This window comes from Populus euphratica, unplaced genomic scaffold (genome assembly GCF_000495115.2).
Source record: "Populus euphratica unplaced genomic scaffold, PopEup_1.0 scaffold651.1, whole genome shotgun sequence".
Classification (NCBI taxonomy): Eukaryota; Viridiplantae; Streptophyta; class Magnoliopsida; order Malpighiales; family Salicaceae; genus Populus; species Populus euphratica.
Window position 1 is genome coordinate 98,558 of NW_011500524.1, and position 19,934 is coordinate 118,491.

The window sequence follows — 19,934 nt, forward strand, 5'->3', positions numbered from 1 at the left end:
GTATTTTCTTAAGTGGAAATTAGGCTACCCAATCTAGTTGGGAATTCCGACCGGTGATGTACTGATATTTGCTCATAGGAGAGCCAAGCACACTGACACAATATTTAACGTGGTTCGGTAAAACCGCCTACATCCACGGGAGAAGTCAATATATTTAGAGATAGAGAAAGAATACAAAACAAATACATGGAGGAGGAGGATTACACCCTCTCATACTCAACTCTCAACTCTCTTTGCTGCACTTGCAGCTGCTGCAATGGCAGCAAGGCTGCTGCCATTGCAGCTCTCTCTTCCTCTCTACTCTCTTCACATTTTCATAATTCTCTTCACTCATTTTGCTCTCTTGCATATGCCTCTATTTATAGGCATTCATGGAGGTTTTTCTTCAACAAAGGTGGCTGCCAACTCCAACTCTTCTTCAACAATGGTGGCTGCCAACCTTTGACATCTTGGATGAGTGCACATGGTTGGTGCAATAGCAAATGGTTGTTGCACATTAATGGCAACCAACCTAACAGAAATAGGGCTACCCAATCTAGGTTCAAGTGGGTTGATGAATCAAATAAAGGTTGTTATTTGACTTTGGATGGCTCATATTTGATTTATAGAGCTATGATAAGGGAATCATAGCTAATCATAGCTATTATCACCATCATCATTACCATCAAATCTATAATTAATTTCATTTTTCAGTAAAAGACAATATCATCTGTATCCAATGGATGCCAACTTCGCCACAGATTTAACATTTCTATAGCTAACATTTCTTTTGCATGTTAGGATTTCAATACAAATGATTGTATTTTCTTAAGTTGAAATAGTGCTACCCAATCTAGGTTCAAGTGGGATGATGAATTAAAGAGCAGTTGTTATTTGACAGTGCAATTAGATGGCTCATAATTGATTTATGGAGCTACGATAAGGGAATCGTGCTTGTATCACATATAACAATATTTACATAGTAACAAGCATTATTAAAGATGCTACACAAGTAAGTTTATAGTGAAACATTTAATTTTACTACATTGAAGAAAATTCTGATTTGATACCAATTCATGTCTGACACAACTGCTACATAACACTTCGGATGCTCAACAATACTATATTCACAATCATGACAACAAACACTGATGCAGCCATGAAAACATCAAAACTGCGCCCACCTATTTGCTTTGGTAGTAGTATTGACTGCAAACTTGGTTGATCAACAGAATCCCAGCCTTCAGCCAACCCCAAATTTGACTATCATCATATAATATAACAACATTCTTAAATTCACATCCTACCGACCATTATGGCTATTATAATTGCCATCATGCCATCAGAGCCTCATTTTGAGCTAATTTCTCTCTCTTGCCACTATTAGCTTCCAACCATTCTATTGTTATGCTGTTCAGAGTTTCTATCTCATCATCCAATCTGCCAAAAATATAAAAGAGCATGTGCATGAATTTGATCTCAAAGGGGTAACACCTCATATGCCGACGGGAGATACATGACCAGTGATGGTTGTTCTATCCACAAAATTAGCTAACATATGACTATTTTATTCAACTACCATTTAAGGATATGAGTTCTCCTAGCCACACTCGAAAGCCCTAGCCGCTATATGAACAAAGCACCTAAAAAATTAATCACCTACCTAATCTAATTCAGGAAAATTTGGTCAAAATCTCCTACAATGAAATGAGTTATTTGAATGCATAGACAGGAAATTCAGGTAAACACACACACACACACACTTGATCTATTTTATTTTTTTTCTAGTTTTTTTTAATTGATATTTTTTTATGTATTTTTAATGAATTTTTGAATTTATATTTAAATTAATACTTTTCTCTCTAAATATTTTGATTGTTTATTTAGTTTTTTTCTAAATAGTGGATATCTTTTACTTATCTTTTATGTATTTAATATCTAGAAAAAATTATTCCAATTCATCTATATGTTTTTTTTATATATTTTATATGAATAAACTTTATTTTCATTACATGTTTATAAAAATAATTTTTTTTTGTTTTTGGTAAGAAAAAGTGACCTTTAAAATAAAAAAAGAAGGAGAAAAGTGTGAGTAAAGATGAAAGTTAAGGTTAAGTATCATATTTATGTATCTTTTACTTTTATGAAAATAATTATCATTTTATTTTATAATTTGATTGGCATTAACAACTCTTTATTAGTTTATTAGTTCATATTTTTGTAAGATTTGTTTTTTACATTTCTCAATTAAGAGAATTGTAATATAATAAAATGCACTTGAAACAAAGTCTCATTTTTCTACTACATTAAAAATTAACTTAAGATCTTATATGTGGCATGATGCATTAACAACTATTTTTTATATTTATGAACACTTATGGTCCTTACTTTATTTTTATTATATGTAAATATCAACTTTTTTATTCACAATTATAATTTTCTCTTGATTTTTAAAAATATGTTAACAACATTTATATATTTTTTTCCTTTTGCATTCAATAAATTATCTAACTCATAGCAAAGTAAATAAACGCATCAACACTTTTTTTTTTTAATTTATGATTAGGATTTGTTTTTGTTACAAATGCAATTAAAAAACATACAAATTTATTTTTTTGCTAAAAACAATTTTGTGATCCATACCGAAATGCGAGTTAAATAACTACTAATATGGCTATAGTAAGTCTTTTAGTATATGTGGATGTGGGAAGCAATATGTTATATTATTAGTTAGATATAACTTACCTATTCATTATTAAAAAAATATATAAAATGAATAAATATATTAATAGAAACCTAAAAGAGGCCGACTGAAATGTAATATTTTTACCTTTTTTATTTTGTTTCACATTTCTCAATTAAGAAAATCATGATACAATAAAATGCACTTCAAACACCATCCTATTTTTCTACTATATTAAAAATTAACTTCCTACATCAGGCACGTTGCCTTAATAATTGTTTTTGTATTTATTATCATGTATAATTCTCAATTTATTTTATCAATTTTTTTATTTACAATTATATTTTTTTCTCTTGTTATCAAAAAATACATTAACAACACTTATACATCCATTCTCTTGTGTTGGAAAATATTATTTGACCCATAGCAAAGCAAGTTAAATAAACACATCAATACCTTTTTTTGTATTTATGATCAGGGTTTATTTTTTTGTTAAAAATATATTTAAAAAGCATTTATATTTATTTAGTTTGCTAAAAAACACTTCTGATTTATAGTAAAGTGTGAGTCAAATAACTACTAATATGGCTACAGTGAGTGTCTTTTTAATATATGTGGATGTAGGCAATAATATGCTATATTATTAGTTAAATATAACTTACCTATTCATTATAAAAATAAATATATAAATAGAAACCTAAAAGAAATTGGCTGAAACAATAGAGTCCAGGAGAGGAAATATTGTGAATTCACATAGTGTTTACCTTTTCTTTTTAGGTTCAGTGATCTTTGATGATAAATTGATTAAGATTTGAGATGGTTAATATATTTTTGATTTTCTTTTTTATAGTTATCTTACTCTCAATAAAACATCATAATATGAGAACAATGCTCAATCTCATAAAAAATAAATAAATTATTGTTTGTAAGAAATTGAAAATGAAAAGATCAAAATTGAAACAAATAAAAAATCAATTTTTTTTAAAAAATATGGTGTCAACTTTGCCTTCTTTTTTTTTTGCTTTTGATCATCTACTTTTTTTTTTAAATTAATTTTTCAATATTATGTTAATTAGAATTTAAAGTTAATTTTATATGAGCATCTAGAACTAAATAAAAAGCCGCACCATTGGTTTGGTGCTCAATTATGAAAAATAAATCGATAATATTATTTGAGAAAAAATAAAAATTGAAACATGAAAAAAAATTAAAAAAGGATGCCTTAAAAAGACAAATTGTGTCAACTCCTCCATGCCTTGTAATTTTGATAAATCTTCTTTTTGGTAATGAAACTTTTTGATACAAAACTTTATTTTAGTTGTATTTTAATTCTGAGGTTGAGAAAAAATAAAAGAGAAATTCATCAAAAAATTACAAAGAAAAGAGAAAATTAGCGAAAGCCAGCAAGGTATCTGCTCGAAAAAACCATCAACATAAGATTGCTCTGCTAGGAAAACATGATATCAGTATCACACTTTTGAACAAAGAGTTCAGCATCAAGTCTCAGTCATCTTGAGATTTGAATGCCCAAACATATTCAGATGCCCATAAAATAACATTTTTAATAATGCATTAGAAACAGAACATCAAACAAAGAGTTCAGCATCAAGCAAACATTCGCGCTTACTTCCGGAGGCTTGTACGATAATGGGCAAGCAACATTGTATTTTTGGAGGCTTGTACGATAATGACTAAACACACAACATTACATTACTTCTAACTTCTTCAGCAAACACATAGATAAGTCGAAATCTTCTATGGTAAATAAGACTGTTACAATGTGAAGCCAATTTGTATCCCATTGCCAATGAAACAGTTGGAATTAATTACTTCCCACCAATCTAGAACATATTCGCAGCACCAACCTTGAAATCATGTAACAGCTAACCACCCTTGCCTGATGCAAACATGAAGAACAAAGACCATCCATGATTTAATTCAACCATTAAAATTTGAGGGTAAAGGAGAGGATAAATAATTGCAGCTATATCACCTGGTTTGGGCGAGAAAGAATTATTAGACTAGCAATCATCATCATCACTATCTTCCTCTTCCTCTTCCTCTTCCTCTTCTGACCCATCATCACCACCATCTTCCTCTTCTTCTTCTTGTACTTCTTTCCACCCATTATTTCTGGTCCACTCTCTATTAATGCTTGAATCTTCAGATACCTGTAAACCAATTCAAGCATGCCATGCTCATTTTAACTTGTAAATCTTATTATTGAGCCAAACAAGAAACAAAAACCCTAAAGGAGAGGCAAGAAATCAAGTCAAATCAGCAGCACCTCTGATTGAGCACTCATTGAACCATCTGGTGTAGTAGCAAATTTTGTGGTCAGCTTTGGACATTGATGGACCTTCAACTTCTCCAAACGAGGGAATAAGAAATAATCACACCATCCGAAACTAAAACAGACAATACTTGATAATTGTTTTAGCGACAACTTCTTTAGATTAGGAAGCACTATCTTCTTCTCAACGTTGATAGGTGAAGCTTGATCATCCAGCCCAGGAGACACTGGAATTATTTCCCTTTCACCATCCTCTTCTCTGATAATATGCTTCAATTCACCGCATTCACTTATCTCAAGTCTTTCTAGCTTTAGCAGACTTCGCGCGAGGGACGGTGTGAAGATAAATGTCAGTTTGTTGAGAGAATGCAAATGCAGAAAAATAAGATTGTGGAGGCTGACATGTCTGTTGGGCCCCTTCCATATGCATTTGAGCTCAGGTAACCTTCGCACCTGTAACTTGGTTAAAGATGACAGCAGCGGCAGCTCCTTCTCCTCAGTGCTTCCTTCATCGGCCTCACCCAATTCAAATAACTCTTCCAATGATTTGCAGCCGGTAATTTCCACAGTGCTTAAATTGTTCAGATCTGGCAGCAATTTTGCTGGAAACGGAGCGCGAACATCCCCACAATTCGACAACCGTACAGATTCTAATCTTTGTAAGAAGCCGTTTTGCTGTCCATGGACGGCCATCTTATCAGAGAGCAATATTATATGATGTATAAATAGGAGAAAGAAATAGAAAAAAACAGGATTAAATGCTTTTTAGAGATTACATATTATTGTTTTAGTTTTTTTCTTAATTAGAGATAAGTTGAGTAACAATTAAATACAACTCCAAATAATTAGTTTCATGTAAAAAATAAAAATCCTAACTAAGATTTTTATTTTAGTTATAAAGTTAATAAATTTTTAAAGATATTTTAATTGACTTCAAAATTTTCAACACAAAATTTTTAAAGTTAATAAATTTTTAAAGATATTTTAGTTATATATTAATAATTTTTTTTGTGAAGTTATTTGATGTACTTTTGTATAAAAATAATTTTTTATTCTGTCCAATATTTATCAGCCCTCGTAATATATACACCTCGTGTCAGGCATAGATTACCTCCAAAGTACCCTTCCATATACACCTCGTGTCAGGCAGAGACTGCAAGCATAATGTTTCCAAATTTGTCAACCCCTGCATCAAAAGATATTTGTTAGATATAATTCCTAACAAATGTTGTGCACTTCGGAAGTGTCCATATGAAACTTCAGCCAAAAACTTATCAACAAAGGGATACAAGTAGACATGGCAATAGGGCATGGGAATATGAAATCAGAAGAGCCTCAATTTCACTCAAACTTGGAAAGCGTAAACATCGAAAAATCTTGATATCTTTTCATTACAATAATTAATTTCATCAAGAGACAGGGAATGATACAGTTAGACAACTCCTTTTAAATTTAGTGGATGGCTAAATGATTTATCAATTACTCCAGTTTCAGAAATTTAATGGAAGAAATCAACATGTATTGAAGTTGACAATTTCAATTAAAAAGGAACAAAAGTTATTGGAGAAATATGAAGGACGTACTTGGAGCTGTGCACGCAAATTTCCCACATCTTTGTGGCCATTGATTTGTAGAGTTTGCAAGGAAGGCAATTGGGCAGCAAAATTATTTGGACCAAAGAAGCTGCAATTTGATCTGAAAGAAAGATCCAATTCACTTAGTCGAGGGAACTTGATGATGCCATCTGTGGTGAGTGCATCTCCTTCTCCACTGTAAAATATTTGCTTTAAATTATGAGCTTTAACAATCTGCATCTCTTCCAGGTTCAGAAGGCTTGGAGACACAGAGACAGGGAAGACATATTCCAGTTTACCACACTTTTCTATGGTGATTTTTTTTAATTGTGGGAAGCAAGGAGACTCTGTAATTATTTCCCTTTCACCATCCTCTTCTCTGATAATATGCTTCAATTCACCGCAATCTCTTATGTCAAGGGTTCCCAGCTTTGGCAGACTTCGAGCGAGGGACGGTGTGAAGATAAATGTCAGTTTGTTGAGAGAATCCAAATCCAGACGAGCAAGATTTTGGAGGCTGACATGTCTGGTGGGCCCCTTCCATATGCATTTCAGCTCAGGTAACCTTCGCACCTGTAACTTGGTTAAAGATGACAGCAGCGGCAGCTCCTTCTCCTCACTGCTTCCTTCATCGGCCTCATCCAATTCAAATACCTCTTCCAATGATTCACAGCCGGTAATTTCCACAGTGCTTAGATTGTTCACAGCTCGCAGCAATTTTGCTGGAAACGGAGCGCGAACATCCCTACAACCGTCCGCTTTTACATATTCTAATCTTTGTAAGAAGCCGTTTTGCTGCCCATGGACGGCCATCTTATCAGAGAACAATATTATACTTTTTCACTCTCATAAAAGCAATTTATATGATGTATAAATAGGAGAAAAAAACAGGATTACATGCTTTTTGGAGATTACATATTATTGTTTCAGTTTTTTTCTTAATTAGAGATAAGTTGAATAACAATTAGATTTTTGCGAAAAAAAGGTTAATAAACTCCTAATTATTAGTTTCATGTAAAATATAAAAATAAAAATTGTAACTAATATTTTTATTTTAGTTATAAAGTTAATAAATTTTTCAAGATTTTAATTGAATTAAATATTTGAACACGCAAGTTATGCTCTTATTTATTAAATCTAACAGATAATATGATTTCTATGATTCATTTTTTGTATTAATAACGCAAACAACTAAGTTTGTTACATAATTAAAAAACAAAATCAAACTTGGATTTCTTACTTTACTTTTAGAAATTGGGAGGAAGAAAGAATAAATTATCGAAATTGACAAATTAATTTAGTGGAGAAATATAAATTACGTACTTGTAGCTGTGCCAACCAATTACCCACTTCTTCGTGGCCTTCAATGGTTAATTTTCGCAAAGGCAATTGAGCATCAAAATTCCTTGGACCTAAAAAGCTGTAATTTGATCGGAGCCGAAGAGACAATTTTCTTAGCTGAGGGAACTTGACGATGCCATCTCTGTTATGAGACAAAGAGACTGGGAAGACATATTCCAGTTTATCACAGAAAGATATGTCGATATTTTTTAATTCTGGGAAGCAAGGAGACCCTGTAATTGTTTCCCTTTCACCATCCTCTTCTCTGATAATATGCTTCAACTCACCGCAATCGCTTATGTCAAGGGTTTCCAGCTTTGGCAGACTTCGAGCGAGGGACGGTGTGAAGATAAATGTCAGTTTGTCGAGAGAATACAAATCCAGACGAGCAAGATTTTGGAGCAAATCCAGACGAGTCAGTTTGTCGAGAGAATACAAATCCAGACGAGCAAGATTTTGGAGGCTGACATGTCTGGTGGGCCCCTTCCATATGCATTTCAGCTCAGGTAACCGGCCCAGCTCTAACGTTGTTAAAGATGACAGCAGCTCCTTCTCCTCACTGCTTCCTTCACCAGGCAGGTCACCTAATTCAAATACCTCTTCCAATGATTCACAGCTGTCAACAATCACCTCCTTTAGATTTTTTAAACCTTGCCGCAATCTTGCTGGAAACAGAGTGGAAACATCCGCACAGTCCCTCACTTCTACAGATTCTAATTTACGTAAAAACAATTGCTCAAATATCTTCGCATTTAAGGATGTACCAAATAAAATTAAGGTGGTTGGGTATCGATCCCTAAACATTGTATAATATTCTTTAGCATTCGCTAATATTATACCATATTTGCGCAAGCTATCTGGAAAAACAAAATCTCTAGGAATGCATTCAACCTTCGGTATCCTCAATGATAATACGGCTAACTGAGACAACGAATTTAGTTCTGTTAGGCTTGCATTCATTCCTCCTGTGCTGTCACATCCAACAACATCCCATCCATCAAAGCTGCGACCCCCGATCAACAGCTCTTCTAACTTCTTCAACCTTCCAATCAAATTCACAGGGATCCTTCTTAGCCTTTCACAACCTCTAACATCCAACAACCTTAACTCCTTGAGCTCTCCTATTTCATCAGGTAATTCTTCAATGGATGAGCACCCCATAAGACCAAGAATCTTAAGTCTCTGCAGCTTTCTCAACCAAATGAGGTCCTTGCATTCGCACTCCATCAACTCCAACGATTGAAGTTTCGTTGAGAGTTCGAGTGATTGCAATGACAAACAACCTCCCTCCAGAGACAAAACTTCAATTTCTTTCATCCCTTCAAAGAACCTCTCTGGAACATTCATACCATCATCCACTTCTAATAATAGAACTTTCAGCTGTGGACATCCCAATCTTTCAGGAAGTTCTTCTAGTTTATTGCCCATTAACGAAATTGTTTTACAACCTTCAAAGCTTGTATTGCTCATTGGCCACTTCTTCAACCCAATGCCAGCCTTTACCATGAATCCATATTCTTCTGATGATGCTATCTGAATAGCAAAGTCACGAACCAAGTCATGCATTCTCACATGTTCTTCAGTTTCAGAGCCCAACAGCATGCAACAATCTTTGAGGTTTTCGATTGCCACAGAAACTCGTTTCCTTGCATCTTCGATGGGCTCCGCATCTTGATGTAACCCATAGCCAACTGCATATCTCGTTAACTCCTCGATTGGAATGTCACAATCTTCTGGAAATAAACAGCATAGCACGAAACATGACTTTGTTTCCGCGTACTTCAAATAATCATAGCTCAACTTAAGACATGTGTAAGCATTATTTTGTTCGTCAATTTGTTCCATGCGCCCAAATTGAGATTCTTTGAGCTCTCTAGACGCTAATTCCCACTGATCTAGAGATTTATCTCTTAGAGCCCTTCCCACTGTCACAAGTGCTATAGGCAAGCCTTGGCATTCTCTCGCAACCTCCCTTGCCACTTTGTTCAAGGTAGAGTCCCCATCACGTAAACCTGCATTGATTCTGAATAAATCCCATGCTTCATCTTCAGGTAAGACTCTTAAAAGCACTTTTTGCTGGCACCCCATAGAAGAACATATGCCTTGAACACGTGTTGTTAGAAGTATTTTACAACCCCTGTGATCATCACCAAATGGGATCCCTATCTCTTTCAAGTCAATATGTTTCCAAACATCATCCAGGATTATAAGCATCTTCTTTCCCTGCAGTCTCTGCCATAATTCACTTGCTTTACCTTCTTTACTCTTTTTTTCAAATTTCAGATGTAAACTATCTGCCATTCGATCCTGGATGCCCATGACATTTGGATTCTGGGACACCGTAGCCATCAAAACTTCAGGAAAAAGCTGCGACTCTTTGGCTCTCCTGCCTACTTCTTTCACCAGGGTTGTTTTACCCACCCCTCCCATGCCGTACAGTCCGATCATATTGACGTTGTCATCTTTGAGAGCTTTCATGATCAGTTTGAAAGCTTCTTCTGACGATTCTGAGGGCGTGAATTCCTTTGATGGGAGAAATTCTATGGGCTGAGGATGAGCTCTGTGGGACACTTTTGTAAACTTCTTTTCTAAAAGTTCTCTGAAAATCTCCGACCTCTTGGCCAGTGCCTTGCTTAACTTGAATTGTCGCATGCAGTTTGGACACCAAGTGAAGCATTTGCCATTTTTTCCTATTTCATTTTCCAAGGGCTTCGCACCTTCAATTTCGTTTTTTGCATCTTCCATCCACTTTTTCACATCTTCGTAAATTTCTTCAGCATTCCTTTCAGCAGCTTCGACTTCTTTTTGCAGACCATCTAGTGCTAAAGCAAGGTTCTCCTTTTGTTCCTTGAATTCTTCAACAAAATTGTTGAAACAGAACATGTAACGGAACTGCCTTCCTACTGGTTCCACCATGAGTTCTGCTATCTTAGATATAATGGATCCACCCACACTTTCGATAGCCATTTTCCTCTCTGAAAATCAGAGAAATGAGGATACAGGACGTGAGGGTGAGTCACTACAAGTAAAACAGGCGCAGAGAGAATGGGAATAGGAATTCCATTACCTTAACTTGGGAAAATAAGAGCGGAAAGCACTGGTACTGAGAGCTCAATGAAATAGCAGGAGGAAGAGAAGGAGAAGGCCTTTAGCTCTGTACGGAACCCAGCTTCAAAAGCAACAAGGCAAGGTATAAGGATTCTAACTGACACTTGTGAGTTAAAGCAGTAATTCCCATTAAAAATGCATTTTGATGATATAATTAAGATCATATAGAGACAGTGACAAAATTATAATAATTAAAATAATGAATAAAAGTACTCACCTAGCAAAGAAAGAAACGAATGAAAGGTTCAGGATAATTAATCACTTAGCTCGCTTCCAACAACAAATATAATTAATTAATCTAAGCTATGATCGGTCAAAGTCTATTTTAGTTTTATTGTTGTTTTTTTTTTTAAAAAAAAACAGATCAATAAATGAAAAGACTTCATTAATTACTGGAATGAACACAACAAAAGGATGAAAGTCAAGCAATTAAAAATAATCTATGATGTTCGTCTCTGTGTCACGCTCAATGATGTATTATGATTGACCTTTTACAATATTAAATAAATAAATAAAAGCTAAAAAGAGGCATCCAGATTGCTATTACAATCTTAAATAATCTATGATGTTCGTCTTTTGTGGTTTTATTCTATTTCAGTCCTTCAAATCTTTTTCTTTTGCTATTTCATCGAGTTGCTTTGCTCTTGAGTTGATATGCTTGCCCTAGAATATGCATCATGCTAGGGATTACAATTACATTACATAAGAAATTATACTTACAGATTATAATTAAAAATTTCAGTTTTTTTCTTAAAAAACAAATTTAGGAGAAAGTACCAAAATATTACAACGTGAGTAAATTAAAGGAGAATTTTAAATTATTTTTTAAAACTATTAAATAAAATGTCTCTATAATTTCTCAACATTAAATTTTATTTAGAATCTCGGATTATACTCTAGGAATTAATCTAGGAATTAAACTGAAATTCATAAATTGTTATGGATAATGAGTTATTTAGTTGATTTTGAAAGATTTTAAGTAAAAATAATAATTTTGAGTTATGGTTTATTTAAATGATAAATTTGAGTTAGAAATCTTGTTACATCACTGAAAATTCTATGTTTAAGATTAAAGATATGAAATTTCAGTTTAGTTTTTAAATTTATGAATTTCAGTTTAATTCCTAGATTAATTCCTAGAGTATAATTCGAGATTCTAAATAAAATTTAATGTTGAGAAATTATAGAGACATTTTATTTAATAGTTTTAAAAAATAAGGGATTAAAATGAATTTTACAAACAATTACAGTGTTGTCGCACATGTTTACCAAGTTTTTCATTTCAGTCATCTATATTTGAATTCAACTCTTATCCTAAAAAAACAAATTTAATTTGAGCATAAAGAGATTTCATTATAAAAAAAATAATTCAAATATCAAATTAAAATTTAAAAAAAATCATTATTAATATCCACATCCACAATAAAATAAGTCTTGGTAAATAGTAATAAACAGAAAACTCTTTTATCTTTTAATTTATACTATAATTTAGTATTGTGACATGTATTTTTTTAAAGTAATTTTTTATTTAAAAACATATTTTATATATATACATAATAGCAAGAAATAACACATCATATTCAAATCAATTCATCAATCAAACCCAAAACACAATCTTCAAAACTCGAATATTTAACAAAACACAAAATTAAAGCTAAGAAAAATACATTTATACACATAAAATGTAAATCTTACATTTTAACTTATTTTCTCCCTTCTCCTTTCTTTATCTTTTTCTCTTTTTTTTTCATTCTCATAGTTCTCTCTCTAAGAATTTAGAATTTTTTATTTATTTTTATTTATATTTATCTGTTTAATTATTATAATACCATTCACTCATGTATACCTGCTTCTAAACCTCCAAGAGTTTTGTTACCTTTTTCTATTCTCTTTTATTTTAATAACATCACAATAAAATTATATTCTTTTTATTAAGCTGCTAATTTATGCAGCTTTAGCTCATGTTCTCTCTTCTTGTTTAGCAATTCAGATCTGTTCCTTTTCTTTGCATGATATAAGAGCAGGTTCTTACCTCTTGAAGTCTGCTGGATAAACCTATCAGCAGAAGATCCTGAAGCGATCCCAAATCACAGCTTCAATCCCCACCACAACCAATCTCCTCTTTCCCGCAGTCTGTCGTCCTCAATTGGGAAATGATCTCAAAAAATCACTTGATGCAACAAGTAGGGTAGAGAAATATAAGACTTCAACAAAGAATCAAACTCAAAAAAATAAAAGTAGAGAATGCTAGAGAATGCTAGAGAATAACTTTCTTTCTTTTTTAAAAAAAAAGGTCGAGAATTTTCCTTAAAGCATACACCCACGAAGAAGAGCTAGTTAGTTGCCTTAGCCAAGCTTCTCACTTTACAAAGTAGTTTGCACCCTCTAGGAAGTCCAGAATAGGAAAAGAAAGAGGACGCTTAGCGGACCCACAAAAGTTGAATACACTTGCATTTCTTTTTTCTTTTCTTTTTCAAATTAGCATGGTAAATTTTATATTTTTTAAAATATCATAATGAAAAACACAGCATTCAAAAAAAAAAAAACACAATTGAAATAAAAGAATAAGTCTAGACTATCTTTCTATGGTGCATCACATTTATGATTTTTAACCTTCAGGGATTTTAAATTCTAAACAGTGATCAGTCAGGTTCAAGAAATTTAAGTAACCAGTTTTAATCAGATTATCTAAGTCAATTCTAATTTTTTAATAAATTAAAATAATATTATTTTATTAAAAAAAATAACAAGTTACAATTATGTTTTTTATTCGGTTCTTTCCAGATTAACCTAATTACCAAGTCACTCAACTTTTTTACTTTTTTTATTTTTTTTAAATTCAATTTGATTTTAATCTCGAATCTATCATGTCCTAGATTGACCCATAAGGTGAGGTATACTAATTTTTAAAACAATGATATATATATATATATATATATAAATTTAGCTATCACAATTCTCAATTTTAAATTAAAAATGCTAAAAAATTCCCAATTGGTAGCAAATAATAAATGTTAAGCATGACAAATCTTATTTTATTTTATATCGGTTGGATCCAAACTTAATCCAACACAATTCAACATATTTATTATTTATTTAAGATAAATGAAATCGCCTTAACATATTAGCGTACACTTAATATGATTAAATTTAATTTTAATTAATTAACATCTCACCGCAATAAATTTGACCATTTGCAACCAAAAAACAGTTGACACCTTATTAATATAATCAATATAATAGAAAAATTACAGTGATTTAAAACAATTCATTAAAATTTTCGTAAATATTTTTTATTTTGTTACGAGGGTTTCCATGTTATCTTTTCATGTATTATTGTTGTACATAGACACGCGATGTGGAGATTATTTAGAGTCATCGTCTAGTTATTTAGTTCAAGACCACTAAAAAACCTAGGTATACTAATCTTATTAGAGATTTGATAGTAAAGAATTAATTATAGTTAAAAAAAATATTAACACTCTTAGCACATCTTATCCATATAAGTTACTTTGTGATTACATGTAATTTATAAATTTTGATGGTTTTATGATATATTTATAGTTTAGGATTGAGATTTTCTTGTATGAATAAATTTGATGTTTAATAATTTATTATGGACTCTTGTACTAGATAAATTCTTAGAACAAAAAGTTCATAATTTATGTATTATGGTAAAAATTACTCTTAATAAAAATTTATGAATATTTAGAATATTTTTGAGGATTTTCTAACCAACTCCAATATTTTAAATATCAATCTCACTTATAGGCATGATTTTTAACCATTAATTCTCATGAATTTAAAAATAATAATTTATTAAAATATTGCCAAAATTCATATAAATTTAATAAACCAGTTATTAAATTCTAAAATGCATATTCATATATAATATTTTAATTTGTTTTTAAATAAAGAATATTTTTAAAAAATATGCCACAGTACCAAAATATAGTATAAATTAAAAGAGAAAGGAGTTTTCTCTTCATCACTATTCACTTATATTCATTGTGGATATTAATAGTGAAGTTTTTGAAAATTTTCAATAATTTGATACTCAATTATTTTTTTTCACAATTGAGCTCTTAGTGACACGGTTGAGATAAGAGAGGGACGTGGAAATAGGAGGGGTTGAGGGAGGCAGAAACGGAAGGAGACAGTGAAAAATCGGAGGAGAGTAAAGATAAAAAAATATGAATATGTGATGCTCGTTTATCTATTTGATTGGGATTTTTTTTGTCTCTTTTATTTGGAATTTCTTTGGACACTTTAATAATATAATAACAAAGAAAATTAAAATATTGGTGAAATTATTGTTCATTCAAACACAGATTTACTTGGACTACAATAGTAATTTTTTCTATATTTTAAGTTTTAGTTTTTAATAGCGATGCTCGTTTGTTTGTTTTTTAGTTTTTTGTTTTCATGCTCTTACCAATAATGCAGGAAATGAGGACCCGAAATCACGGTAGCGAATAAGAAGAGAAATAACGTGTTTGTTCTTAAATATTTTCAAAAAAATTACATTAAATTAAATTTTATTTTTATTTCAAATTAATTTTTAAAAAACTAGCTTGAAAATTATTACGAAAAAAAATGATAGTGGAGTAGTTGTCCAAATCAAAACACATAAATATAGGACAAAAACAGGGAGAGAGGCTCTTTATTTTTCTAACTGTATTGGTTTAATAAGGTTTATAAAGTATTTTATAAATATTTTGGATAAAAAATAGGTTAAAAACAAGTTTTAAAATAAAAAATCAGGCTTGTAACATAGTGCAGAACAAACAGAAGAGACATCTGGTTTCTCTTGAGCAAAATAAAAAAATGATGCTCGTTTGTTTGTTTTTTAGTTTTTTGTTTTCATGCTCTTACCAATAATGCAGGAAATGAGGACCCGAAATCACGGTAGCGAATAAGAAGAGAAATAACGTGTTTGTTCTTAAATATTTTCAAAAAAATTACATTAAATTAAATTTTATTTTTATTTCAAATTAATTTTTAAAAAACTAGCTTGAAAATTATTACGAAAAAAAATGATAGTGGAGTAGTTGTCGGCTCCTCTTTCAGTGTTAAAAAAAAAAAAAAAGAGAAGTTCGAGGAAGTGGGCCATTTTTTGTGATGTTCATGTGGTGTTCTGCTGTTCACGCAGACTAAGAACTCCTACCATCGTATAATCATATAATTAAAACACAACAATAAAAAAGTAATATGCAGCTAATTATGTGCCAAAATCACAGAAACAAGGATACAGAACGTGTGAGTGAGTCATTGCAAGTAAAAGAGGCGCGGAGAGAATGGGAATGGGAATTTCATTACCTTAACTTGAGAAAAGAAAATATGTGCGAAAAGGTACTGATTGCTCAATGAAATGGAGAAGGCCTTTAGCTCTGTATGGAATCCAGCTTCAAAAGCAACAACAAAAGGTATAAGCATTTTGATGACATACTTAACATACTATGCGTAGTCATATAGAGACAGTGACAAAGAAATAAAGAAAAATAATGTGTAAAAGAACTCACCTAGCAAAGAAAGAAACGAATGAAAGGTTCAGGATAATCACTTAGACGCCTCCATGGATGATACCAGCTCGCTTCCAACAACAAACATAATTAACCTAAGCTATGATCGGTCAATGTTTTTTTTAGTTTTCTTCTTTTTTTTATAAAAAAACAGATCATTAAGGGAAAAGACTTGCAAAGAAGTAGAATTAATGGAACGAACACAGCAAAGGATCAAACTCAAGCAATTAAAAGTAATTGTCTATGGGTACCATGTGTGTCACACACTCAAGTGAGGAGAGAAAAGGAGGAGAAAGAAAGGAAAGGGACATGGAAGGCAGAAAGTAAGGTCACGTAGGGCCAGTCTTGTAGAAAGTTTGAAAAGTAGCATGAAATAAGAGGATAATAGAGTAGTTGTCAGAATCAAAACACGTATAAACAGAGGACAAAAACAGGGAGGGAGGCTGTTTTTTTTTTTTTTTTTAACTGTGTCTGAGTGTGTTAGTTTATGTATATTTATATTAATTTTTTGAGGCTATGAAGTTAAAGATTAGATAAATCTTTAATGACATTTAATCTGGTAATATAAGAGTAAATTTAAATAAATAAAAAATATTTTTTAAAAGTATATGTCACAATACAAAATTATAGTATAAATTAAAAGAAAAGGGAGTTTTATGCTCATTACTATTCACTAGAGTTGTAGATATTAATAATAAAGTTTTTGAAAGTTTTCGATCTAGTATCTTGAACTTTTTTTTTTGTATAATTGAGTTTTTTTAAGCTTCATTGCATATTTTTTTTTAAGGGAATAGGTTGACTTAAATATAATGTGGTCAAAATCAATCTATTTTTTTTAAAAAAACTCGTTAGTTGTTAAGGAAAGATTGGTAGTGTGAACAAATCACCAAAGTCAGTAGCAAGGAAGTTTCAGGGAGTGGGCAGCCTGTTTCAGGGCTACCTGTTTTTGAGAATTATGGAAAGTTATCCCTAACTCAAAAACGACACCAATTATAAGTTCATTAAAAAAAATCTGGAGAACAACAGATGGAAAAAACTCAAAACAACTCGTCTAGAATATAGGCAAGAAGAATGAGCCAAGATTTTAAACGCAATGAAATTTGTCTATTTTTTAAAATGATGTAAGATATTCTGCCTGTTTCAGGTGAAACAGAATAGAATCGACAACATTTAAAGGGAGCAGAGACCGCATATTTATAGCTCGTATTCAATAGCCTTTCTCCCATGCTGACAAGTGCTTTACACGCGCCAACATTTTTTATTTTTTTTATTATGTAATATTTTACATCCATAGATAAAGATTTGATAGCTAACCTTATTAGTAGGGTTGGTTGATAACTTGTCAGATGCGTTTTAAAACCATGAGTGGTTACCAAAAACAAATCCATAAGAATGGTAGGCCCAAAACGAACAATATCTAGTAAGTTGGGCCGGACTATGAAATTTAGTATTAGAGCTGGCTCACTAGCTATTCAGTTATGCTGACAGGGTCATTTAGCTCCTTAAAAGAGGTGCATTGTAATATCTCACATCAGCTGATGAGGATTTGGTAGCTAAACTTATTAGTAGTGTTGGTTGCTGAATTGTCAGGCGTGTTTTAGGACCATGCGTGATCATTAAAAATAAATCTATGAGGACGATAAAGCCCCAAACAGACAATATCTGGCAGGTTTGGTTAGGCCGTGACATATTCGATAATAACTCTTCAATTAAATCCTAAATCTCATTTCATCTTTTCAATTTAATCCATAATTTGACACCAACTCTTCAATTACACCCAAAGCTCATCGCACCTGAGAAAAGCTCTCTTTTTTCAATTTAACCCCTTATTATCTTCAATTTAATATCAAATTTTATTCGATCCAAGCCCAAAAAAGGCTAAGCGAAGATATAATAAAGGAAGGAAAAGAAAATGAATAATTGCCCAATCGGGTAATCGAGTTAACGTGTTCTAGTCTTTTCTCCATGATTCGAGTTAAGCATTTGACATTTATCTTCTTGTTTTTTCTATAGTCTTTTCTCCATGTTTGTTGTGACACCGCATACTTGCGACAACCAGTAAATCTATAGTTAATTTCATTTTTTGATAAAAGCTAATACCATCGGTGTAGAATGGTTACCAATTGTTAGTTTAGTATTCCTTATAGCCAATCAGTTAATTACACGGGCATTATTATATTCATATAAATACATATTTATTATTAATAAAAGCTTAACTTAACTTTAATATTCATATAATATTAGATTAATGAATCTAGAACATAGATAAAGTTTATGTGATAAAAATGTTTTGCAAAGAAAATTGTAAAGTTGTTATAATTATGAAATTTTAAATGCATCAAAGTATTGTTCATAAAATAGTCTTGGTCGATGCTCTCTTAAATACTGGATATTTATTAGAGCTATAAAGACTGATATGTATTATATTTTTTCTTTTATGAAATGAAGCAATTGTTCTTATAAGTTGAGTTATAAGGGATACCTAAAACTAATATGTAGGTGCTTGTCATAAGATATATACATTGAATTGACTCGTATAAGAATTCTATATGGAGAGATTACCTATATCTATGGAAAGACTCGTGATGATTGGATATGTAATTCTTAGACTTGAGATTACTAAGTTATTTTATACAGAGAATGTTACGCTTTGATCCTGTTACATGCTATTTTAATTGAAGTAACAAAATGATAAACATTGGGTATATCATGAACTATATGAAGGTACTTGAGTGATCAAGAGAGGATTTCATCACCCTATGTGAGTTAGAACAAATATTTTATCTGTTCTCAAATAGTATCGACTAAGAAATCTTTGGCCAAGGTGGAATGAGATTTAAAAAAGACTTCAAATCTTATTCAAATGATCAATTACTATTATGTAGAGAATGAACATGATTTAACATGGCAAACATGCTTTATGCTTTAATGTTAAATAACATTAGTAATAAAATGGTATTAATTACAATGAGAAATCGGAATTGAAACCACTAATGACTTTTATAATATTTGTGCAGCCAGCGACACTTGCACTAGCCTCGTCAGTCAAGGAGGTATTTGCTAATGAGTCCTGTAAGGCCAATTCATCTGATAGCATTGATCAAGATAAAATACAGGCGTATGAAGCCAGAATCAAAGTCATTAAAGGGGTAGACTTATATGACCAGTTCGGGCAGTAGAGATGTGTTTGGTCCCAAATATGGTTATCCCAAAAAAGTTTTGTGTTTTAGAGTTCATCAAATATAGTAGAATACAATGCTCCATGACTCACCTTAAGTCCTACTACAATAAAATGGCAGAGGTAGTACATGATGAAAAACCACTAATGCATTTTTTTTCAAGATAGTTTAAGTGGGGCAACATTGAGCTGGTATATGAGATTGGACAACACAAAAATATAGAGATGGAAGGATCTGGTGGTTGCTTTTGTTAAG

General features: G+C 31.7%; 1 protein-coding gene and 1 long non-coding RNA gene across 4 annotated transcripts; both read right to left on the reverse strand.

Annotated features, from left to right (window-relative positions):
• Window positions 1-4,107: 4,107 nt before the first annotated feature.
• On the reverse strand, window positions 4,108-13,063 carry LOC105115195 (probable disease resistance protein At4g27220). Its single transcript, XM_011012021.1, has 10 exons — window positions 13,011-13,063; window positions 10,958-11,039; window positions 8,326-10,853; window positions 7,853-8,265; window positions 6,539-7,342; window positions 6,067-6,141; window positions 4,950-5,648; window positions 4,756-4,833; window positions 4,656-4,697; window positions 4,108-4,559 (listed from the first exon to the last, which is right to left on the reverse strand). Exons 3-10 carry the CDS (start codon window positions 10,835-10,837, stop codon window positions 4,485-4,487), a joined length of 4,698 nt encoding a protein of 1,565 aa, XP_011010323.1. The 5' UTR covers window positions 10,838-10,853; window positions 10,958-11,039; window positions 13,011-13,063; the 3' UTR covers window positions 4,108-4,484.
• Window positions 13,064-13,936: 873 nt separating this feature from the next.
• Window positions 13,937-16,729, reverse strand: LOC105115194 (uncharacterized). Of its 3 annotated transcripts, none has more exons than XR_840290.1 (3): window positions 16,501-16,600; window positions 16,298-16,383; window positions 13,937-13,957 (listed from the first exon to the last, which is right to left on the reverse strand). It is a non-coding gene; the product is annotated as an uncharacterized LOC105115194 (long non-coding RNA). The 3 variants fall into 3 exon arrangements; XR_840289.1 differs by lacking the exon at window positions 13,937-13,957 and adding an exon at window positions 16,051-16,141; XR_840288.1 differs by lacking the exon at window positions 13,937-13,957 and having other exon boundaries at window positions 16,109-16,383; window positions 16,501-16,729.
• Window positions 16,730-19,934: the final 3,205 nt, after the last annotated feature.